The 22,456-nt window shown below is 50.7% G+C and overlaps 12 protein-coding genes across 12 annotated transcripts; 5 read left to right on the top strand and 7 right to left on the bottom strand.

Moving 5' to 3' along the window:
* Positions 1–46: 46 nt before the first annotated feature.
* On the bottom strand, positions 47–2,062 carry N7446_009253 (ribosome biogenesis GTPase LSG1; the record flags this gene model as incomplete). Its single annotated transcript, XM_058517998.1, has 1 exon — positions 47–2,062. One exon carries the CDS (start codon positions 2,060–2,062, stop codon positions 47–49), a length of 2,016 nt encoding a protein of 671 aa, XP_058368786.1.
* Positions 2,063–2,598: 536 nt separating this feature from the next.
* On the top strand, positions 2,599–4,130 carry N7446_009252 (ribosome biogenesis protein LTV1; the record flags this gene model as incomplete). The annotated part of the gene is made up of 2 exons (XM_058517997.1): positions 2,599–2,618; positions 2,669–4,130. The coding sequence occupies 2 exons, from the start codon at positions 2,599–2,601 to the stop codon at positions 4,128–4,130; spliced, it is 1,482 nt and encodes a 493-aa protein (XP_058368785.1).
* Positions 4,131–4,314: 184 nt separating this feature from the next.
* Positions 4,315–5,061, bottom strand: N7446_009251 (HAD family hydrolase; the record flags this gene model as incomplete). The annotated part of the gene is made up of 1 exon (XM_058517996.1): positions 4,315–5,061. One exon carries the CDS (start codon positions 5,059–5,061, stop codon positions 4,315–4,317), a length of 747 nt encoding a protein of 248 aa, XP_058368784.1.
* A 199-nt stretch (positions 5,062–5,260) lies between these two features.
* On the bottom strand, positions 5,261–6,963 carry N7446_009250 (CDP-diacylglycerol--glycerol-3-phosphate 3-phosphatidyltransferase; the record flags this gene model as incomplete). The annotated part of the gene is made up of 3 exons (XM_058517995.1): positions 5,261–6,260; positions 6,311–6,663; positions 6,721–6,963. The coding sequence occupies 3 exons, from the start codon at positions 6,961–6,963 to the stop codon at positions 5,261–5,263; spliced, it is 1,596 nt and encodes a 531-aa protein (XP_058368783.1).
* A 138-nt stretch (positions 6,964–7,101) lies between these two features.
* On the top strand, positions 7,102–7,913 carry N7446_009249 (complex I NDUFA12 subunit family protein; the record flags this gene model as incomplete). The annotated part of the gene is made up of 7 exons (XM_058517994.1): positions 7,102–7,152; positions 7,211–7,231; positions 7,317–7,323; positions 7,384–7,464; positions 7,532–7,595; positions 7,664–7,801; positions 7,865–7,913. 7 exons carry the CDS (start codon positions 7,102–7,104, stop codon positions 7,911–7,913), a joined length of 411 nt encoding a protein of 136 aa, XP_058368782.1.
* Positions 7,914–8,235: 322 nt separating this feature from the next.
* On the bottom strand, positions 8,236–11,921 carry N7446_009248 (uncharacterized protein; the record flags this gene model as incomplete). Its single annotated transcript, XM_058517993.1, has 5 exons — positions 8,236–10,596; positions 10,651–11,264; positions 11,317–11,643; positions 11,697–11,820; positions 11,916–11,921. The coding sequence occupies 5 exons, from the start codon at positions 11,919–11,921 to the stop codon at positions 8,236–8,238; spliced, it is 3,432 nt and encodes a 1,143-aa protein (XP_058368781.1).
* A 227-nt stretch (positions 11,922–12,148) lies between these two features.
* N7446_009247 (RIX1/PELP1 family protein) lies at positions 12,149–14,437 on the top strand (the record flags this gene model as incomplete). The annotated part of the gene is made up of 1 exon (XM_058517992.1): positions 12,149–14,437. One exon carries the CDS (start codon positions 12,149–12,151, stop codon positions 14,435–14,437), a length of 2,289 nt encoding a protein of 762 aa, XP_058368780.1.
* Positions 14,438–14,566: 129 nt separating this feature from the next.
* On the bottom strand, positions 14,567–16,093 carry N7446_009246 (wax synthase family protein; the record flags this gene model as incomplete). The annotated part of the gene is made up of 1 exon (XM_058517991.1): positions 14,567–16,093. The coding sequence occupies one exon, from the start codon at positions 16,091–16,093 to the stop codon at positions 14,567–14,569; it is 1,527 nt and encodes a 508-aa protein (XP_058368779.1).
* A 1,008-nt stretch (positions 16,094–17,101) lies between these two features.
* On the top strand, positions 17,102–18,001 carry N7446_009245 (SDR family NAD(P)-dependent oxidoreductase; the record flags this gene model as incomplete). Its single annotated transcript, XM_058517990.1, has 3 exons — positions 17,102–17,157; positions 17,229–17,659; positions 17,730–18,001. 3 exons carry the CDS (start codon positions 17,102–17,104, stop codon positions 17,999–18,001), a joined length of 759 nt encoding a protein of 252 aa, XP_058368778.1.
* A 474-nt stretch (positions 18,002–18,475) lies between these two features.
* On the bottom strand, positions 18,476–19,863 carry N7446_009244 (uncharacterized protein; the record flags this gene model as incomplete). The annotated part of the gene is made up of 4 exons (XM_058517989.1): positions 18,476–18,720; positions 18,779–19,367; positions 19,427–19,552; positions 19,618–19,863. 4 exons carry the CDS (start codon positions 19,861–19,863, stop codon positions 18,476–18,478), a joined length of 1,206 nt encoding a protein of 401 aa, XP_058368777.1.
* A 723-nt stretch (positions 19,864–20,586) lies between these two features.
* Positions 20,587–21,070, top strand: N7446_009243 (RidA family protein; the record flags this gene model as incomplete). Its single annotated transcript, XM_058517988.1, has 3 exons — positions 20,587–20,638; positions 20,704–20,777; positions 20,846–21,070. The coding sequence occupies 3 exons, from the start codon at positions 20,587–20,589 to the stop codon at positions 21,068–21,070; spliced, it is 351 nt and encodes a 116-aa protein (XP_058368776.1).
* Positions 21,071–21,533: 463 nt separating this feature from the next.
* On the bottom strand, positions 21,534–22,334 carry N7446_009242 (HpcH/HpaI aldolase family protein; the record flags this gene model as incomplete). Its single annotated transcript, XM_058517987.1, has 1 exon — positions 21,534–22,334. One exon carries the CDS (start codon positions 22,332–22,334, stop codon positions 21,534–21,536), a length of 801 nt encoding a protein of 266 aa, XP_058368775.1.
* Positions 22,335–22,456: the final 122 nt, after the last annotated feature.

Below are 22,456 nucleotides of genomic sequence, written 5' to 3'. Positions count from 1 at the left end.
AAGGACCCCTCGACTCGCCCAGGCGCAAGTAAAAAAAGCACTTTTTCTAGTAGTCATCATCCTCAGGGTTGTTGCGGATCTTCTTGGCCGCCTTCTTGTTACCCTTGAAGTGCTTCTTGGAGCCAGGGCCCCGCACCTCAGAGACATCCACGCCACGCTCCAGAGCAACCATCATGCGCTCCTTGCGGCCTGTGGGGGCCTTGCGGATCTCCTGGCCCTGCTTGGTGTACTGGGCCTGGAAGGGGAGAGTCATGCGGCCGGCAGAAGGGCCAGTCGCTGTGCCGAAGAAACCGGAGTCGAGGTTGCGCGACGTACGGCCGAGCTCAGGCTCCACTGTGGGCTCGCTGTACGGGGTGGCGGTGGCATCTGCGTCGATGTCATCTGCGACCATGGCTGGTGTAGCTGGCTTGCCAATCTGGGCTTGTGCGAGCTGGTGGCGGCGTCTTTCGGGGAGATGGTTGATATCGTAAAGATCCTTGTTGAACTCGTTCACGTCGATGGGTTGCTCGCCGTCCGCGGTTGGGGGCGGGTGGACGTAGAGGAGCTTTCCGTTGACGTAATCCTTTAGGACGTAACGGGCAGCGCGGGACTCGTCTGGCTGACCGAGACCCTGGGTGGAGAAACCACGGGCACGGGCGTAGGCACGGAGAATCTCGCTGGCGGTTGGGATACCTGTGCCACCTTCTTCGATGGGGCGCATGCGCAGCTTGACACCGTACACTTGCTCGATGAAGTGTTTGGGGATACGCTTGGCGACGAGACCGGCGGGACCGGTGAACTCGCGCTGCTGGTCGATGGGCAGCACACCGTTGACGACCAGCTCGGCCTTGGTGGTGGCAAAGTTGGGGAACACCAGACCGGGACAATCGCAGAGCATAATCTCGGGTGAGAGGTAGAGGGTCTGGAAGTGCTTGGTCTTACCGGGGGTCGCAGAGACGGAGACCTTCTTGGCACCGAGCAGGGCATTGATTGTGCTGGACTTACCCACGTTGGGGTATCCGACCAGACCGATTGTAGTCTTCTGCTTGGGCTGCTCGCCAGCCTCTTCATCTTGGGGTAGTGTTTCGGGGGAGTTGGCCAGGAAAAGCTCTTCCAGTTCATCCGTGTCCAGAATGTGAGGACCAAGCGAGCGATCTGGGTCGGCGAGCTTGGCCATTTCCTCTTCCACTGTGTCCTCCTTGCGGTATCCATCATCCTCATCATCACGGACATTCATGTTCTTGGTCTTGTTGGCAAGTTCCTCATTTCCCTGAGCCTCTTCTTCCAAGAGGGCAGCCTCGATCTTCTCCTTGGCGAGGTGAGCAGAGAAGAAACGGAAGTTAATGTTGTTGCGCTCAAAGTACTCGGCCCAGGCCTCTCTCTGCTTGAGAGTCAACATATCAGCCTTGTTGACCAACAGCAAGTTCTTCTTTCGCGGGTCGATCTCCTTCACGTAGGTCTCCAGATCCTCGGAACGGAACTGCAGCGGGTTACGGGCGTCGACAATCTGGACGACCAAATCGGATCGCTCAATAACACGCCACAACTGACGCCAGACCTCCAAGTTACGCTCGAAGGGAGTCATCAGCAGATCGTGGTTCTCCTGCAACTCCGCCAGTCCTCGCCGCCAGTCCAACAGACTTTGTCTTTCCATCGATTCCAGTTCATTGCGAGTTGTAGACTGGTCCCACTTGGGTCGTCGGGGCACGGTCAATCTATCCTTGTTCTTCTGATGCTTCTTCACAGCGTTCTTCTCCTCGGAGGCGGAGAGGAGGAAGGGGTTCTTCTGATCGGAATGGATAATCTTGACGTTGTTGATTTTTTCAGCGGTAAAATCGGTTCCGGCGAGTTCGGCAGTGCTCAGGAATTCGTCAAGAGCGGCCTGCTCGGTGATAGAGCGCATCTTCACCCATGATGCCTCCTTGGCTTCGTTGGTCACGTAGGTCTCACCGTCCATGCCCTTTCGCGCAATGGCATTGTTGTGAGAGACCTTCTTCTGACTGGACGCTTTGCCCTTGCCAAAGCGGTCATTCATGAGACTGCTTCCCAGCCCCACATTGTTCTTGGATTTAGCCAGCACCATGATGGCAGTGACTTCAAATGCGAAAAAGTTGTAGAAATAAAAAAAAGTGTCAACCCCACCGAACTGAAGGGAATTTTGGATTATTCAGACGGATAAGATAACGCTGACTCAGCCCCCTCTATCGTGTATATACTTCTACTGATTTTAAAGTCTTTAGAGATATATAGAGGAGTTTGTGTAAACAGAATTCATATCTGTGTGCATATATGCAATAGTATATTCTTCATAAGGGAGAACTATAACCCAAGCAGCGTGCAAGTCAAGGGTATCACACATGTAGTTGGCCTATCAAGAGCCCAATGAGTACCCAAGTCCACAAGCAAATGTGCACCGTAAAAAGTGAAATCTTGCGAACATATGAGAAATAAAGAGAAAATACTCCGTATACCTCAACATTCTAGTAGTATAAATCCTTTAAAAGCTTCCAAGGTTCCTCGAGGACCCCGGGGAACGAAGGGCGATAAGACTGCACGTGACCCTATCAATCCCACTTTTCTTTTTTTTTTCTGCGATACGAACATTCAACCAAGCCCAACATGCCGCCCAAACAGTGGATGTACGTACAAGAAGAAGAGTATGAATGCGCTCAAACTGACCGATCTACAGTGACAAGAAGAACGCGAGCACCTTCCAGCTCTTCCACCGGTCTCAAAATGACCCGTTGATCCATGACACCGGTGCGGACGACCGCGTCCTGCACCAGATTTCTGGTCCCGCGCCTGCTCCGTCTTCCTCGAGAACCGCGACAAAGCCATTGCGCAACCTCCACGATCTCCAGTCTGAGTTCGGGGACAGTGCTCGCCAAAACGAGGGTGAGGCTGCCAATTATGGCATCTTCTACGATGACTCCAGCTACGATTACATGCAGCATTTGCGCGAGCTCGGAACCGGTAGCGGAGACACCTACTTTGTTGAGGCTAAGCAGGAGAAGCCTAAGGGCAAGGGCAACAAGGGAGTGAAGCTGGAGGATGCGCTGCGACAGGTCTCACTAGATGAGAAAGAATCCGATACCCAGAGCGCTTTCGGTGGCCCCAGTATCTACGGCTCTGAATATGGTGATATGCGGTCCACGGCTTCATCTTTTGCTCGCAAACCGACCTACCAGGACCAGCAGAACGTTCCTGATGCAATTGCTGGATTCAAGCCCGACATGGACCCCCGCCTACGAGAGGCCCTGGAGGCGCTTGAGGATGAGGCCTTTGTACAGGACGGTGATGACGATGATATTTTTGGTGAACTGACTGCCAATGCGGAGGAGATCGATCAGGGCGACTGGGAGGATTCTCTCTTTGATCACGACGACGAAGATGAAGGATGGGAGTCGGATGCCACCGAGAAAGCACCTGTGCAGATGGACAGCACAGAAGCCGTGGGAGAGGAGCTCCCAGAAGCCGCCGAGGCTAAACCTCTGGAGCCCGGCGAGATGCCTGAGCACGACAAGCCAGCTCCCGATATCGCCCCAACAGATCAGGGATGGATGAACGAGTTCGCCAAGTTCAAGAAAGATGCGAAGGCCGGCAAGGCCCCCGCGCCCGCAGCACCCACAATCGCACCTTCGCAGACAATGGCATCAACCGTGTTCACTGCTGGTGGTACACCAATCCGCCGCAAGAAGCGCAAGGGTGCACTGACCAACCCATCCGCATACTCGATGACATCTTCTGCTCTGGCTCGTACCGAGGGCCACCGCCTTCTGGACGACCGATTTGACAAGGTCGAGGCTCTCTATGCCCTCGATGAGGAAGATGAATACGACGACAGCATGTCTATGGTCAGCGGAATGACAGGCGCAACTGGCATGACAGACATGTCAGCCGCATCCGAGGCCCCTAGCCTGATCGACGCCAACGGCAATGAAGTGCACAGCCGCAGCAGCTTCAACAACGTGATGGACGACTTCCTTTCCAGCTGGGACCCCAACACCAGTGCTCAGGCGAAGCGCACTGGCGCTAAGAACAAGCGTGGCAGGAACGGTAACGAGGCCATTGGTATCAGAAACCTTGACGAGGTGCGCTCTGGTCTTGGCCCTGCTCGCTTCAGGAGCGGCAAAGTCCCGGGAAGAGCTTAGATGAAGATCCACATTGCATATGAGACGACGCTCGATGGAACCCCCAGTCATGACATGGCGTTTGGTTTTTGTTTTATTCTTTTTTCCTTTCTTTCGGCATTCCCGTGCGTTAGGGTTGATATCTCTTGATGGCTAGACCAAAAGTTTTATTTATGTCTTCATGTTCTATTCTATATCAGCCTCCTTACTCTCCACGGACGAGTACCTTTTCTACCACATCCCACGAATTCACACGTAATGCATTGATATCATCCAACCGAGATCCCTGTTTTTCATCATAGTGCACTGCCAAAATCCCTTCCTCCCGTGCAGCTTGAACATCACGAACCTCATTATCACCGAAATAAACAATGTCATCAGAGTATATCCCATACCTGTCCAGAACAACACCAAACAACCCATCCACTTTAGATCTACCAACTTCATTCGTCGTCACAAGCACATCAATATACCGCCGTATGCCCAGCTCCTGCACCGCCCATACTTGTGCATCCGCTGGTCCCTCAGTAATGACAATGACCTTCTTCCCCAACCGTCGCAGAGTCTGTAAAAGATGCAAAACACCAGGTTTGAGGGTTAGACTTTCGCGTAGAGAATCGCGATATAGATCCAGCAGACGATCAAGTAGGGGATTTCCAGGCCCTAGAAAGTGATTGAGGCCCGTAAGCCCGTGTACCTGGAGAAGACGCCCGAATCGTTCGCGTCGATACTCCGTTGAAGTTCTTCCATCTGTGAAGGCGTTTGCGGTTGTGTTGCGCAGTATGCCTTGATAGGTGGTTCTGAGGGTATCGATGCTGATCTGACTGTTCGAGGAGTGGATTGCCTCGAAGACGTGGGTTGAGGCGTTGGCCGAGGCACGTCGGAATTCGTGCAGTGTGTCATCCAAGTCGAAACCGAACCAGCTTCTTGAGAGGGCTTGTTGGAGAGACATATTTTACTTTTTTGATTTTGTAGTTGGGCAAAACTATGAGTAGAGATGGAATTGGGGGTTTCATATAAAGTATTGATGCGTTGTATGACTCAATCGTGCCTGGTTGATGTGATAAACATCCAATATCACGCCAATCTATGTTCAGCTATATTACAGAGTATCTATTATTTGAAAAGAGATATTTATACAAGAAGAGAGATTAAAAAGCACCGCCGACCTTCTCCACGATCCACATGGAGAGCCTCACGTTCCACCCCACCCGTCTCTCCGTTTGTCTCAGGTCCTCCCTCGAGACGGGGCTGGCGTCCTTCTGAAGTCGCTCCGTCTCCTCACCCAGCTTCTGCTTGAGATCCGGGTCGTTCGTCACAACTAGAGCGCCTATTTCAATGTCAAGGCTGTAGCTGCGTTTTGTGTAGTTGCTGCTACCAACGAACGTAAGGCTGGGATGCTCCTCGTTAGGCAAGGTGACCCAAAGGCCCTTGGCGTGGTAGGTCCAACCGCCTGGCGTGCCAACAGTGCCCTTGCGCCATTCCTTGAGCTGAATGGAATTGGTAGCCTGCGCCTCGGCGACACGATCGAGGAATCGTGCTGCGAGGTGCGTGTAGGCGGCTGGGAGCATGCCTGAGATTCCCGGAGAGCCATAAAATCCATTGGCCCATGGAGAGGCTGTCAGGACAGTGCCTTGCGTGGTAGAAGGGTTATGCTGGGCGGCTGATGTACTGGAGATCAAGAGGGAGGAAAGGACGGGGTGGATATTGAAGTATCCTGCCGTGAAGAGCCAGCGGGCACCTGCAAATGCGGACGAGCTGGATAACATACGCAGAATCGTAGTCACGGCAAGGTATTCGGTAGAGGTGTCTTCGGGTTTCAAGAGTGGAGTGAACTGTGAAACGGGGTATACAAAGGTTTGGCTGGATTCGGATGGATCAGCAGGTTTATTGTCAGATGCCTGAATGAGCGGATTCAGGAAAATCGACGAATAAGCGACGAAATCCTCGGGACTTTCCAGAGGCGAGGGTGCCCCGTTTGAGCTAGGCCAATCCAAAAGGTAGGACTCATTCTCAGGGTCTGGCAGAACTTGGAAACTCAAACTGCAGATTGCATGGTGGATTTGAGCGTAGTATTCAGTCAGCGCCTTGGAGGCAAAGACATGGTACCGATCCAAGCGACTAGTGAAGTATTCCTCAGACAGGTTCGCGCTGAGATATGTCAGTGTCATATGCTGGTACAACGGTCATAGGTGGCATACCCTGAGAGAATAATCTCGTCGTCGATTCCATATAGCTTCATATGCTGTAAGCCCCAGCCCTCGTTGATTCGACGAGGAATCCATTGCTTTCTCAGGCCAGTCAAATTGGGAGTATGGAACATCCGAACCTCAACCCGTTCCGGTCCATACTTCTCAACTAATGAACAGAGGAGTGATGCGCATGAAGGATTGGGGGTCTCTCGTGTGCCGCGCAGAGCATCCGTAAGGACCGAAACTTTCAGATCCGGGTTATCGCGAAGAGCCTGGCTTAATGTATCGATCAGGTCGAATTCCGTCTTGCCGATGTATAAGGTAGAGAGGTAAACACGCCTCCGGGCTTTGAGGATTTTATCCTGTGCAGTCGCGAGTCAGTTTAAATGCACTTCGACAGCACAGTACCGCAAACACACCTTCAATGTGGAGTAGAAGCTTGCTGGAGATTCAATAATAGTGATCTGCGACGCAGGCACCTCAAATCGGGGAGCAATGCGGTCTAGCTCGGAGGTGATTCCTGCTAGTGGTGAAAGAGCGGACGCAGCAGTGGTAGCACTGGTACCAGACTGCGCAGAAAAGTTGCGAGCATATATTCTGGGGCGTGCGACTGGGCGACGCACAGCACGACGAAGCGCCTGTCCTCCAATTCGGCCAAACATGTCTAAGAGACGAAAATCGAGGGTGGTTCTGAATCAGGAAATCCGCGAAAGGGTGCAAACAGTGCAAACATCTGCCCTCTTGCAACCTCAAATCACCAATCTCTCGCATCCCATTCGCTCCACATTGAACGAGCAAAGATGTCGACTATTCTTAGGACTCTGCGCAACCTTCGCCGGGTTGGCATCAAGGTTTGTATCTGTCTGGTCTGTTCGCTAAGGAAATTTGGTAGCTAACTTTGCTACTTAGGATGCTGGCCACCAGATGCAGGTATGATCGCGGACGCTTCTCCCAGAAAGATGGGACAGTTGCATGAGATGGAGACTAACTTGGGTACCTTTTCTCTGTGATTTAGTACATCGGTACGTTGCTCTTCAATTGGTACTCGCGCTGCAGTTGACTGACAATTCATGCTATTCCAGGTGATACCAAGGCCGGAACTCTGATCGGAACCGATCGCTTCGGAAACAAGTACTTCGAGAACATGGAGGAGGAATTGCCTCGTAAGACGACGCTTTGACCCAAGCAATTGTGAAGGAACACCCGGAGGGCTAATTGTCTCCCATTTAGTCCGTACACGATGGGTCGACTACAAGGAGGCCGAATACGACGCATCCCACATTGAGCCCGGCTGGTAAGCTCTTCTCTCAAGACACAGGGGCAACAATCGCCCGTCAATGTATGAGACTAATGCAAATCCAGGCACGCCTGGATCTCCTACCTTGTTGACGCGCCCCCACACGCCGACAAGATCATGCAGACCGGTGTCCGCCCTTGGGAGTTGCCCGAGCACTTCGCCAATCCGACTCTGAGCCGTGCTGCCTTCAAGACTTACTCTACGTACGTGTGGCCCTATATTCCACCCTTCGATTTTGCCCGGGCATCGACTAACTTCGCCTCAAGTACCAAGCCGAAGATCGCTGCCTGGATCCCCACTGCTGCTCCGCGGTAGATCAAGTTGCAGTAGCAGAATCAATCCAACTTCCGTGCTGTTCACCTGATCCCGTTTCCTTTTGGACCCGCTGGCAACTTATTTGCCTATGTGGGGAATGTATATAAGACGTCTTACCAGTAGTGTTTGTTCTTACCGAAGAGAGTCCATTTTCAAAAATCCGCTTCAATTGAAAAATGATCTTCGCAACCATGTGGTCCACATGCCAATATCAACAAGGTATCTAAGTTGTTGGAAATCCCAAAAAGAAAGAAAGAAAGCGTTGCCAAGGGGAAAATGGATTAGATACAAGAAGATATTACCACCCAAGCTTTTGTTTCTTTTAGAGAACATATAGACCGGAGCCGATGTTGGACCAGTGACGAATTGGCCGTCTGTCCTCTAGTTCAATGCACCACCACAGAACTTCCTTCAATTTCTCGACTTGCTCGCCGGCCTCGTATGCCCTGGACAAGGCATACCATGCCTCAGAGCTGTCCCAGGAGCTACCGAGCTTTGTCAATGCCGAAAGGAGCCCGTAGGCGCGATCCCGGGCTGCAAGACGGTGAAGCTGCTGGGGTTCGACATCGTGTGCCGAAGAAGGCGCCTCATCAGGTCCTGCATTCTCGGTCTCCCGAGATACCTTCAAATCATCAGTTGAGATAGCCGTGGCGGACTTAGGCTTGGGAGTCTCCGATAGCAAGGACAAGCGCGAAACGTTGAGATCCACATCTGCATTCAATGGCTCTGGGGAGAGGGTCCGATCCCAGATGTCTAATAGCAGATTAGCAAGTCCAATCGTCGCCGTCGGATGGTCCTGGTCGCGTAAGAGGGCATTCTCATAGTGCCTGATAGCTTGATGAGGGTTCGAGGCAGCCTGTGCCAGGAGCCCCTGTTCGGCGTAGACATCGGCCCAGAGCTCCTCCGAGCTTTTTGAAGAGCCCCAGCCACGCTTGCTGAATGAGCGAGATGACGACTCATGGGATGCGACAAGTGTTTCGACTCGTGTAGCTTGTTTCAAAGCTTCTTCACAAGCTTCACGAGCATCATCTAACAGAGACGCGCGACGATAGAGTCCGGCGATGACCAGCCAGATTCTGACAAGGAGACCCAGAGCATGCTTCTGGGATTGAACAAGGGAGAACTTCGTAACGGCACCTGCGGGAGAATCAAAGCGATGACTAATTGGGAGCCGGATATCCTGCTCCGGGGGCTGGTCCACGTGCCCAGCAGGAAGAGGTTCTTGTTTGTAGTTGAGGTTGTGTGCCATTGGCGGCAATGCTTGCTTGCCTTTGGAAGGATGGATTGCCGACTCTGGTGGTGCGTTGCCAGACATCGCTATCCCAATCATATCTGGTGATGCTTCACTCCTAGGAAGCGGAGGTTCTTCAACGCGTGGCCTCTCGTTCCGATGGAAGCTTGAACTTCGCTTTTTAAGTCTCTTTGAATCTGTCCGCCCAATTGTGGGGGCTTTTTCCTTGTAGCTGTGAGCATCTCCGTCCGTGATGTGGATCGAGGGAGCTTCCGTTGTATGACCATTGGGAATAGCCGGTGTGGGTGGGATAACGTCAGAGCCATTTGAATGATCGGCACGTCGGTCTGGTAGCTGAGACGCTCTGTTTCGGCTGAAGATACTACCACGGAAGCTCTTGGTAGTGCCGGCAGAGCTTTTCGGTGGCACCAAATGCTCTGACTTGCACTTGGACTCTCCGGTTTCGAGGTTCAGATCATGGAAAAGAGTACCAAACAGACTCAGTAGTTGCTCGCTGTGGTTGACCGCGGCCTCAGGGCCGTCCAGGAGTTCAACGAACGCGAGCTGTGTGATGCGAGTTTGGATGATACGTTCTTTTTCTCTGCCTGATAGACGAGTGAGAAGGGGACGCTGTGTTCCAGAATTGTGTGAATGTCTTGATGACCGCCTTTCACGATGGCCTTTCGAAAATATTTCCTTGGGAAATTGTTCAAATGCTGCTTCGCATGAACGCCCAGCAATCTCAAATTCTTGCTTTGCACTAAGCAACAGCGCAAGTAAATGCCACAGAGACACCAAGTCCCGTTCCTTGGAGAGATCGTCGGCAACTGCAACGGATGGACCACTTGGTGTCAAAGCTGACTTGATGTAGTCAATTGCAGTGTCTAGGTCTCTGTTCTCAGCCAAGACCAGACCCAGGGTGTAGAGAGATGAATAGCTCGAGCTGTTACCCAGTTCCGGCTCAAGACTCTTCTCTAGGTAGTCGATCGCGTCTGCTCGAATTTCATCTCGCGATTCATTCACAGGCGTCCAGCTGGCCCAGCTGGCAAGTCCCACTCCCACGGCTCGGTAGGACAAGGCCAACACGGACAGAGGTATGTCGGGCGACTTCGACGAGTTGACTTCGCCGTTAACAACGGGAACAGTATGTTTGTCAACATACTCCCGTATCACATCAGTCAGGTCGCGGGCTTTCTCTGCCTCCTCGAAGGAGCCGTGGCAGACCAACAATGTCACTCCTTCAGACAGGGTCTGCAATAAGATTTCATCCTTCTCCAATTCACCTGACTCGGCGGACTTTTCCGCTCTTTCTTTAGCTGCAGTGACAATCTCAATATAAGAATCAAGTGCCTTCACGGCGAGGTCAAAGTCTGCCAAGGCGGCATGGACATGGAAGAGACGACGGAGTACCAGATGAGAATGATAAGTCTTTGTCGCCGCACGATACAGTATCTGAAATGAGAAATGTTAGTAAGTTTGATGGGTCATGGTTGTGGTCGAACTTGCATCTAAGACGTTGCGGCTAACGGCATTCTGGCCACCTTCACCGAGATCTGAGTCTTGCCACTCAGGGCCACATAGGACTTCCCAGTTACTGATCACTCGCTCTACCCATTCTTCGACTTGATTATTCTGGGAGCTGGCAGTAGGAAACTTGACTTCACGGAGAAGGTTGCCCTCACAGATGGATTCTACACGGCGCAATTCGCTGGCGAGTTGCGGGCGGTCAGGTCCATCGTTGGGGCCAGTGTATATGAGCCCGTCCTGTAAGACAATTGTGAGAAATCTGTAGTAGGCAGTCCATACTGAGGACCGAGAAACCTGCCCGGATCCATCCGCATTTGACGATTTTGTGGGGTTTCCTTGCTTGACGGAAGGATGAGCAGCCCACAATCGCAGCAATCGCAACGCGATATCAACATGTTCAGGATCTGAGTATGGTGTGTTCTTGCTCGCCTCTTCACTAGCTAAAAGAGCACCCTTGCCCAGAAGGGACTCGGACCATTCCAGGAATTGAGGGGTGGTGATCGACGTCAGCTTGCCGCTGTTAAGCCATGGAATCAAAGATGCAAAGGTCTCCAGTGTCTCATTGATGCTGGAGACACTAGATTGCGCAAATGCTTCTTGATGTTAGCCCCGTAACATGTTACATCATGGGGTAAACAAACATACCCTTGATGTAGCATCCCTTCACAAGACAGACCTCGGTCCACGCAGTCGGGACTCCCCCTCCCCCAGCCAAGCTATCGACAGTCTCCACAAAGCTCGCGGGAAGACGAGCCGCTGCAAGTGCGGGCTCATTCAAGACCCAATGAATCCATCCCAAACAGACCTGGGCCTGTAGTAGCTCTTGTGGTGACCCGTCGCTGTTCTCAATGGTCATTAACAGGGCGGGGATCAGCTCAACAAGGTTGGACGAAGAGGGTGAGTCCTCCGTGGAAGACTTTTGTTGGAGATACAATATCACGCGCGATTCGGCGATTGCGGTCTGTATTACACCTATATTGACATCTCCGTCAGTTCAAGATCAACAAAGGTAGGGTTCCGCGTACAAGTCTTTTGCGGTGCATGTTTTGTGACTTTCCGAATCAATTCGGGGACCTCATCCCATTTCCCTTGACTCCGCGCCTGGTCTAAGGCTGCAGTGTAGCGCTGCCCTTTCTCGGCATTGCCTCCCTAGCACATGTTAGCGTAAATACTGGCTTGTATTGGTGCTATTGGAAGCTGTATAACAGAGTAACTGCTCGGCAGAAATCAAGACAAGCACTTACAGCCATGATTCAAAAGGATAGTGAGTGGTGCGAGAAGAAAGAGGAGCATTCCTGGCCCAACACTGTCAAGTTCCACGCCGGTGATCCTCTAGGGGTGGAGAGCGATTACGTACGTGACGGTAATTTACCACCGAGGCTACATGTGGTCCAAGCGTCGGCAGAAAAAAAGATTGGAGATCTTCACTTGCACTTCCTCGCTGACGCTTTTTGGCCTTTTCTTTTTTAGGGCAGTCATGACCTCCACTACGTTGCGCGCCGTGACGCATCGTCTCACTACTACCCCGGTCGAACAATTGCCCTCCATAGCTTCATTCCTTGCGACTTCGTTGAGTGATTGCGCTGCATTGCTCTCTGCTCCGCAAGCCCAGAAAGGCAAATCCGAGTCCGACAATGCTGTTCAGATCCATAAATTGAAGACTCGGCTGGCAAGTCTGCTGCAGGACCGTACTATTGAAGGAAGATGGACAGCTGTTGTGTTGGTGAAAGCTACCGTTGAAGCTGGTCAATGGGAGATTTTGCGCGGATATGAGCCGATTGTTCGCGGTTTGATCAGCATCCTAGCAAAGCCTGATCCGATCTCAACGAGGAAGATGTGTATCATCACACTCACTCGAATTTTCCACCTCACGTACCAGTACCCAACGCTCGTCCGAGAAATCACCACTCCGCAATTGCCAGGGTTCATCACCGCCGCCTTGAACTTGGTCTCTGTGATTACGAAGACCTCTTCAGGCTCGACACGCAAGCCGAAGCCAAACACCGCGTTCATGGAAATTGTACTATGCGCCTTGCTGGAGCTGATCCCCAGACATCCCACTATCTTCCGTCCATTCGGCTCTCAGCTTCGCACCCTGCTCGCTGAGGTTGTCGGTTCCTCCTCGCCCGCCTATTTCCCCGAGCATGTCGTCGATGTGGCAGAGCAGCTACTTGTTTCTCTCCACAAGTGCGCACCAAAAGACAAGGCTGGCTCTGGATGGAACGATGATTGCCGATCAACGATTCTGTCTATCCACCGGACAACAGACCAAATTTATCGAGCAGTGGTGGAACAATGGGAATCGGTCGATACGACACTGGTGCCAACACGGCCGAACTATAGCCAAGAAATGAGCGAAAAGGGTCCAGATGGTCTGGGGCTTCCAGGTTGGACGGGACTGCACTCAGGTGTGGATCGATTAGTTGTACTCCTGAAGATTCTTTCGGGCTTCGTTTCCTCTCCATCTGCGGCTGCTGTTGCTATTCCTTTGGGTTCAATTCTAGATTTGACATCCCGACTTACTTCCGTGACCGTCCCGCTGAACGGCGAGTCTCAAACCGGCATCCAATTCAACCAGGAGATTGGCCGTGAGGAGCGAGAGGGCCTTTGGATGGAACTTCCTCGCATTCACATCGCCTGCATGGGTTTACTCTCCAACGTTGTTAGTGTGTTGGAGACCAGCGCAACCTCCATAGCCCAGACCATTTTGGAGCAGGCGGTCTGGACTTTCCGGGGTGAGACTTTCAGCAAAGATGTGCGCTCTGCGGTCTACGCTTTGCTCCGTTCCTTGGTGCCATTGAACGGACCCGCAATGTCTAAGCAAAGTGTGGCATCTCTGGCAAGCGTGGTTCGCTCTTGCTGTCATGATCTTCTGTCGCCGACTGCTGATTCCTCAGCTAACTCGGGCCTGGACTCCAAAACCAAGTCAAAGGGTGGTCAAGGTATTACAGCTAACGCCGACGCTTTCTTGAACCCTGAGCTGCAGAAGTCTCGTCAGGCGCAATCTGCTACTCCATTTTTGGACCTCCAGCAGAATGCCTCGGGTCTTTTGCGGGCCGTGCTTGTTTCTATTCCTGCTGAACTTGTTCCGCCTTCCACTCGGGCTGAAATTGACCGTACCATCATCTTGACATCGGACAAGGATGCGATGCTTGCCAGCGTCCTCAACCCTGTGCCCGCGATCAAGGGCCGTGGAGCAGGCTCGAGCATCATTCCATTCTTGGTTCGCACTTACGGCGAACAGATGGAAGTGGAGGCTTTGATTCGCCCCAGAATGCCTGTCCTGATGACAGCTCCTGAGCTGGACGCTTATGTTGATGAAGATCAAGAAGAAGACGAGGAGATGGTCGATAATGTATACACTGCACCCCCGGTTTCCGACTTCATGAAGCAACCGCTATCGATGCCCCTGCAAGCGCCCAATATAGAGCAGCCGAAGGCTGCCGATCCCCTGCCTGCCTTCCATAAGCGAACCTTTACTGAGGAATCCACTGCTCAGGAACAAACTTCCCAAAAGCAGGATACCAAGAAGGCACGACTTGAGGAAGTTACCCCCGTCTCTCAACCGGCGCCTGCAATTACGCAGGCTGAGGCTCCAAGGGTATCAGTACAGGTTACCACCACCACAACATCTGCGAACGGCCCAGCAGTGGCCTCGCAGCCTGCTGCTGCCGGAGCTGACGATGAGAGTGATGACGAGTTGCCCACTCTGAACATGGACTCTGATACCGATGAGGAGGATGACGATGTCACGATGGAAGGGTAAATATGTAATTATAGTTCACATGGACGTTCAAAAATGCATTCTATATACCGAACACCTGTCGTTGCTGATGCAATCTCTGGGTTAAACAATGCCGAACATATATCTGTCAATTCGTGCTTTTCAATTTGATCATATTACTCGAATACCACTCCCCCAGTAAGTACCGTCACTCCAGTATCGGAACCATGGCTCTGTCCAGCACCACCATCCATGACCCTGGAGTCCAATTCCCAATCCACGAAGGAGACTGAAAGGAACCGGTTCCACCAACCATAGCCCACCACGCGCGAAATCATCCGCAACCAAAAACCCCGAATAGAACAGCCAACAGAAGACGAATACAAAGTTAGCAGTCCGTCTCAGCCATCGCGGTGTACCTGAGAGAGGCAAAATCGGATAAATCGATCTCTTGAACAACTGCTCCCCCAAAATTCCAACAATTTGCAAGGAAAAGAATAGAAAAGGCCCCGATACAGGCTTTGTCTCCGTGAACTGTGTAAAGCTTCCACACGCGTGCACGAATCCGCTGACTGAAAAAGCCACCACGATGAATGTAACCCGCCGGACTTGCGAATGGGATGACAGCTTGACTGGAAGCAAGGATAGGATCCAACGGGCTGTGGCCGCAAACCCGAAACGGAAGAGCTGGTGCCACCACCGGCCCCAACAGCCTGCCAGTCCATGATCAAGAATTGGGGCTAGGAACGGCCCGAAGGTATTGGCGTAGACCCATGGAGCCCCAAGTGGTGCAGCAGTGAGCTTCCTAGCTGCATTGGGGAATGCAAGTGCTAGTCCTAGAAAGAACATAGGACTAAGTGCTGTCACAAATTCGAGGGCAACGAAGACACCAAAGCTGCTGAAGAACAGGCGGTAGAATTGGACTAGGAACGGGTGGATTGTGAGATAGGAGAATGGAAACGGAGGTGGTGAGTCGACTGAGGCGACGCCTTGGAAGTAGGGATCTCGCATCATGAAGACCTTGAGGAAGTCCAGCACAAGGTAATATTTCAAGAACGTTCGAAACGCAGCTTGGAACCGCTCCTTTCCACTGATATAAGTGGCATCATCTTGCGCTTTGAATTTGGCACAGGAGAATCCCGAGTGCAACTGAGTATGGACTGACTGTGGCAATGGTCCTAGATGGGGAGCTCTCCAGTTCCATTCTGGGCCTCTGAGGTTGAAGAGGAGTCCAGCAGACCAGTCAAGTCGATGTCCGAACTTTTCCGGATATGACTGCCATATAAAGGTATCTTTGCAATCGCAAGTCTCTTGGGCACCATCTTGAAGCTGTAGACCGGCAGTTTTCCGTTCGATGCGCTTGAAATCATGTTCGAGGTTTGAAAAGACAAACAAAGTGGCGTTCCATATGAGCCACCACGCCGTCATCAGCCCAAGCATGTAGCCATTACCCCCAACTAGGGCCCGATGGTTTCGAAAAGCTTGAATTGCGATTGCAATGCATAGACCGAATAGTCCTTTTCGAGCATATTGTCCACCTTTGCCAGGAGGAAGAACGAGACCTATCAGTGGCAAAACATTGAACAAGAGAACATGATACAGAAATACCGGTTTGTATATGCCCTGTTCTAAGAGACCATCCAACTGTTTTTCATAGCTATGGATCAGATCCTTGTAGCCATGGCAGGGTTCGGCCATGTGGGACACGGGGCAAAAATGCCTCGGCTCTTAATATCGCGCTAAAAAAATCCGAGGGCTCCGAGGGTTCGGTCCTTGTGAATCTAATGCCTGCCTGTCACGAGCTCGTAATGCCAAACGATCTTCAGGGGTGAAATGAGATTGGATTTGGGCATAGCACAAGTATGCGCACTGTAAGGAACAGGATGCGCATTCATCACGTGCCGTGTTGTAGCATGCCTCAGGCCAAATATTTGTTTCTATACTTCCTATACTTCCAGGTACACCTACTGGACCTAGCAGGAGATTTCTCTCTCTGGTACATAGTGATTAGAGACCTTTTTGGAAACAAAAGCGTCAAACAAGGATATAAAGAAGTAATCGGCAAATAATTTATTTTTGAGAAAGAATCTTGGCCATTGAATATAGAAATATAGAACGTCATTGCCCGGTAAGGGCGGAGATCAAGAGGCACTCCAGGGGCCAATCGACATATTAAATGGCAAACATACTCCAAAAGAACTAGTGTGTTAAACCATTAAAGGAAATTGCACAGCCCAAAATGTCTCCTAAACGTTTAGAGCTAACTTATATTCAATGACGATAAGGGTCGTTTTGTACATGAGAAACCCAAGGTACCCATCCTACCTTCACAATGTCGGCCATGTGTCTGTGCAACTTGATTATATTTGCAAGATTACCGATCACGGCTGCGATAGGTTGCCCAAGTGTCGCTGAGCCCTCGGGAGGAGCTCCTCTAAAGCACGACGGGAGTTCTTGGCACTGCACTTGAATCTATCAGCCCGCCGTAAGAGCTCTTCTTTACATTGACCAATCGGAAATCTTGCGATAGCACTAACACCTTGCAGCAATTAATTCTGGATTAGCTTTTGATAATCGCGAGCACCCCGCACTGATCTTGAACCTCATGAGCAGTGAAACACAAAGGACCTAACCTATAGCTCTCATCCATTTCAACTCTCCGATTAGCTTAACATACGCGTTTTCATTGTCCCCAAAAGTGGCAACATGTCCTTCAACGAGATTAAGGGCCGTCTAGCTCTCATTACCGGCGCATCAGGAGGGTAAGCTAGACAGCAATGCCCTTTTCTCAACACAAAGATAGGACACTGACATACAACTGTCATGTATGCAGAATCGGTGCAGCTTGCGCACATCAGCTTGCACAGCATGGAGTCCACCTCGCCCTGACCTACTCCACCAACTTGGCAGCGATGCAAACCATTGTCACAGATATACAATTCAAGCACACCGAGCACAAGCTTCGCATATCAATCCACCAAGTTGATGTTGGAACTGCAAGCCAGATTGAGAAGATGTTTCAGCAAATCGACGCTGAACACGGCCAACGACCTGATATCCTAGTCTCGAATGCTGGTTATGGGAAACGGATTCCTGACGTGTCAGAGATTCCACTAGAGGAATTTGATTACACCATTAACATCAACCTTCGCGCTTCGTTTATCCTGATCAAAGGTGTAGTAGATCATATGAAGTCCCAGAAATGGGGACGTATTATCTTTATGTCCTCAATCGCTGCACAGGGGGGTGGAATTAACGGATGCCGTGAGCTTTCCCCTTTCTAATACATATATGCCTATACGAGGGCAATTTCTGATTGGATCCTCCATTCTAGACTACGCAGCCTCTAAGGGTGGTCTCACCGGTATGATGAAGAACCTCTCGACTCGCCTTGCGGAGTACAACATTAGCGTTAACGACGTTGCACCGGCTATGATTGGTGATACGGGCATGCTTTCCAATGCTGCAGCATTCCCTGAGGTGGCGGCAAGTATTCCACTCGGCCGACTAGGAACGCCAGAGGAAACGGCGAATGTTGTGACAATGCTTGTGAATACTGGATATATGACGGGCCAGAGTCTGCTTCTGGCTGGTGGGCTGAAATGAGTGTATAAATGAATGCTTAAAAGCTTAGCACAGACAATAAATATGTACTGACATTACCAGTGTCTTGATAAATTAAGTTGTGTTTGAAAAAATCCGAGGTATAGAAATTCAAAGAATGCATGGCGCATTCCTAGTATAAGGTGTGCATATCCCCCGGCCTCTATGACCAGAATCAGACATTCTGGATTCCAAGACTAATGTTCTTGGTATAGACCCAATGTTTGCATTATCTAAACGAAGGTTCGTTTTCCAATCAACGAGATACCTGCAACCATAAATGACTAGTAGCCTGGTCCGACCCTAACCACTGCAGATTGAGACACCTCATAAAAAAAGGTAAAGAAGTGAGGCTTTCAAAAAACAATCAATTTGAATCGCTAAATAAATCTCAAATACAGCCTGCTGGCTTCGATATTTCCAGACGCACAGTTAACAAAATTAGCACATAACCATTCAACTATACATTGTAGTCCTCTAAACGGGCAGGACAACCTTGACACCCATGTACTCTCGCTGGTGCATTATTTTGCCATCAATGAGGACCTGATCAGCACCGACCCTGTTGCGGACTTGATCTGTGGGATCCGTAGCAGTAGAGATCTGGATCTCACGCCATTGCTTGTTGGTAGGAACGAGCTTTCCTTGGGATGTGAGGTTCTTAAACTCCTTGTAGACACCCTGCTCCTCGATGCAGCCCTCTCTTTGGATAAGTGGCGATTCTAGAATAGACAATTAGTCCCAACGCCCTGACGTCTTTCTTGATAAAGATTCACTCACCAATTGCAGGACCCATACGCAGGTCACCAACAGAGCTGTTGAACAGCACCAATGAGAGACGCTCCTGGTTCAACTGATCAACAGGAGGCTTGTACACACGGTGACGAGTAGCCTTGAAGTGTCCACCGGAAACAATCTCAAGGGTGTCACCAATGTTAATGACAAGTGCACCAGGTTTGTAAGGCACGTAATACCACTGTTCATCACGGCCCCAGATCTGCAGGCATGAGATGGGAACAGAGAATAGGAGTGTAGTCAGACCAAAGTCAGTGTGACCATGCATGCGCAGGCCTTTGGAGGCTTCTTGAGTCTTCTTCTGAACGGGACGGAAGAGTGCGTGGCGGAAGTAGCCCTCGCCGGTTGGGCTACCCTGTGACTGCACATTGTTCCAGAGGTAGTCATCGGGTAACTCGAGGACCCGGGAGAAAAGGGTGAGAAGACGGCGGTTGACGGACTTTGTCAGATAGTTGGCGAATTCTTCGATCTCGTCCATGAAGGGGTGTAGACATGTTGGCACACGGTTGATGTCTTGCCAGTCGGGCTTGTACCAGTTGAATTGTTCGATGCCGTCTTCAGGTCCACGGTTGCGCTGATGAAGAGTGAGCATAAGTATGGCAATGAGCTTGTATGCAGAGCATATTATCTCACCTTAAAGCCGTAGGGGTGCTTGTAACCAGACCAAACACCAGTCTCAGGATCGAAAAGAAGACGCTGCTTGTCCTCCTCACTGATGTTGTGATAAAGATACTGGGCAATAGAGAACTGACGATGAAGCTATGTGACGTAAAAGAAAGATTAGAGATTCAACTTCGATCAGGGGAATTGGGGCCTTTCTTTACCTGCTCCAGAGAAACCCCGTAGTTCTCAAGGAACAAGAACCCATCATCGCGAATGGCGATCTTGACCTGCTGAACAAGTTTATCAACTACAGCAGGGTCATCCGAATCCAACAAGGAAAGATCAATCGAGCTAAGTTCAGCGAAATTCTCCTTCTGCTGAGTGACTGGAGGCGGAACCCAGGTAGGGACAAAAGGCTTGCCAGGGAGGTCGGCCGAAGGAGGGTTGAAAGGGGCTGAGGGTGCCATTATACTGTATACTCAAAGAATCTCTGCTCTTGTGGTAGAAGCTGATGATGATACTTGAATCCAATTATCCGATCGAGTCTTGTATCTTTATAACAACGTTATGAGACTTATGAAACGCTATGTTCTACATCCGACATCCGGGGAGCAGACTCCACCATGCTCGATTCGTTCTGACGAGCTCCTCGGCCACACTAGACGAGAGGAGCGCGAAATGTGAGCTTGGCTCGCCTGCTATCTACTGGTGCCACTAAACCTTGCCCGCGCTGATCACGATGTTCGATGCTCTGTGTTTCGGTTCCTTATCCAGGTCCAGCTGACCACTTATCTTTGAAGAGCTCCTCTGTACTAAAGTATACAGATAGGAGATCAAGCATGGTTCTAGATATGACCAACATTGACTGGCATGCATAAGAGGAGTGGGAGGAGCTCCTCCCGCTCCTCCCGCTCCTCTCGGGCTTGGCATGTAGGTATAGGGATAGGGCTATCGCAACACCGCATTTATCTCGATCTTGAGCTCCTCCATGTTAATCAACGGATATGTAACCTTTAGCTGATAATATATTTAGTTATTACGTGACCGAAGGATGAGGGGTAGCTTCTTGCCCCTCCATCCTGGGCAATTTAAACACGCACAACTCACAGACTTTCGCTACCTCAAGTCTCTTTCCCCCCAATTCTGAATCTCTTGCATACCAATAATATTATCTTTGGTATTCCGCAAAAATGTCCCGCCAACTCATTTCCAGCGAGAAGTTCCCTACCAAGCCTCACAACTGTGAGTATCTACTCCAAAGATCAGGCGCATGCCATCGAGGCACTTACTGACAAATCTTGTCATAGGCCCTGCAACAAAAGTTCCAGGTCTCGTTTTCTGCGCAGGCCAAACTGCTACAGGAGAGATTAAGCAAGCTACTGTGAGTCTTGTTGCGCAATTAGCTTTACAACCTGCGGCCCTGACTGACGATTGACTTTGAATCCACAGAGAAAGGTCCTGCAGAACCTCAAAGAGGTTCTCGAGCTCTCCGGGTCCTCCCTCGAGCAGGTCGTCAAGTACAACGTCTACCTCGCCGACATGAAAGATTTCGCTGCCATGAACGAAGTATACATCGATTTCCTCCCCCAACCTATGCCGTCGCGCTCGTGCCTTCAGGCTGTTCCTCCCGGTGACGGCACTGTGATTGAGATTGAATGTATTGCTCAGGCTTAAATGATTTATGATAAAAAAAGTAGCTACAACATATAGAAACGGAAGATTCAATATCTCATTGCCAAAACTGTCGGTCACTTGTCAATATGTATTCTGAAAGCGAGTAGATATCTATCGTGTACAGTGCAGGAAACACGAAAGTAGTATTCAAACCATCAGACTGCGTCAATATAATTGTTCACGCAATGAAGACAGAAGGTTCTCCTTCAATTAGGTAGTGTTGATGGTAAGAAATGGCAGATTCTTTCTATCCATGGTAGTTCCAAATGTCTGTCGGAGATGCTCCGAGATTACAGCGAGGGTGATCTTTGAACTCAAGAGGATAACATTCAACAGTCATCCACAAACTACCATCACAATAAGTTATCCTCAACTAGGAACAAATATCTTGAAAAGTCATTTGCCTAGATTCAAGCATATATACAGCTTCTATAAAAAAGTATCATCAAATCCAATAACCATCTCATGACCGAGCAATGTCGAACTCTGCCATGTACCAATTCTGGATAGCCTTGGTGTCACCAGTAATAGCAACAGTATCATAACGCTCGCGAGCCTCCTTCGCAGCCGTACCATTGTTAACCATACGACCAGCCCACTTGCCAGCCTTCCGAGCAGCAGCGATGATCTTATCAATAGCAGCAACAAACTCAGGTTCATCGCCACGCGCAGGTGTGTATCCAAGGAGAGACTGAGCAAGGTCATTAGGACCAATGAAGACAAGATCAACACCTGGCACGGCGCAAATGGCCTCGACATTCTCGACACCGGCACGGGTCTCAATTTGAATCATAGTGATAATGGTCTGGTTGGCGGACTTCATGTATTCGGGGGTTGTGAGACCGTGGCCAATTGCAGGGAATGCTGAGCCTTGGCCGCGGACACCCTGAGGAGGGAACTTGGAGGATGCGACAATCTGTGCGGCCTCTTCGGCGTTGTTGATCTGGGGTACCATGATGCCGTGCGCACCGGTGTCGAGGGCGCGCTTGAGGATATCGTGGGCCGGGCCGCGAATGCGGATCACGGGGGAGACGCCCAGGGCTGAAATGGCTGCGACAGAGTTGTGCATGGCATCGTCGCCGATGTGGCCGTGTTCGCAGTCGATGATTATTCCGTCGACTCCGGTGAGAGCGACAATCTGGGCTTGACGGATGGAGGGAATGGCCATGAAGGTCATTAAGGGGAACTCGCCGGCCTTGATTTTGTTGAGGAGTCTCAATCGAGAGTTCTCGATTGAGGTTGTGAGGGCGGTAGGATAGCTCATTGTGATGGTAGTTTGTGGATGGCTGTTGATTGCTGCCTGGTAGAACTTGAGGTTTTAAACGAGATAAATATCTTGGTAGATAGCATGCCTGCTTAAGTATTTGTTTTTGTTCCCTTGTAGCG

The sequence above is a fragment of the Penicillium canescens genome (assembly GCF_028828765.1).
Source record: "Penicillium canescens strain IBT 15451 chromosome Unknown utg000006l_segment0_segment0, whole genome shotgun sequence".
NCBI lineage: Eukaryota > Fungi > Ascomycota > Eurotiomycetes > Eurotiales > Aspergillaceae > Penicillium > Penicillium canescens.
The sequence above is the reverse complement of the archived record's forward strand: the minus strand, read 5'-3'. Positions and strand labels throughout refer to the sequence as shown.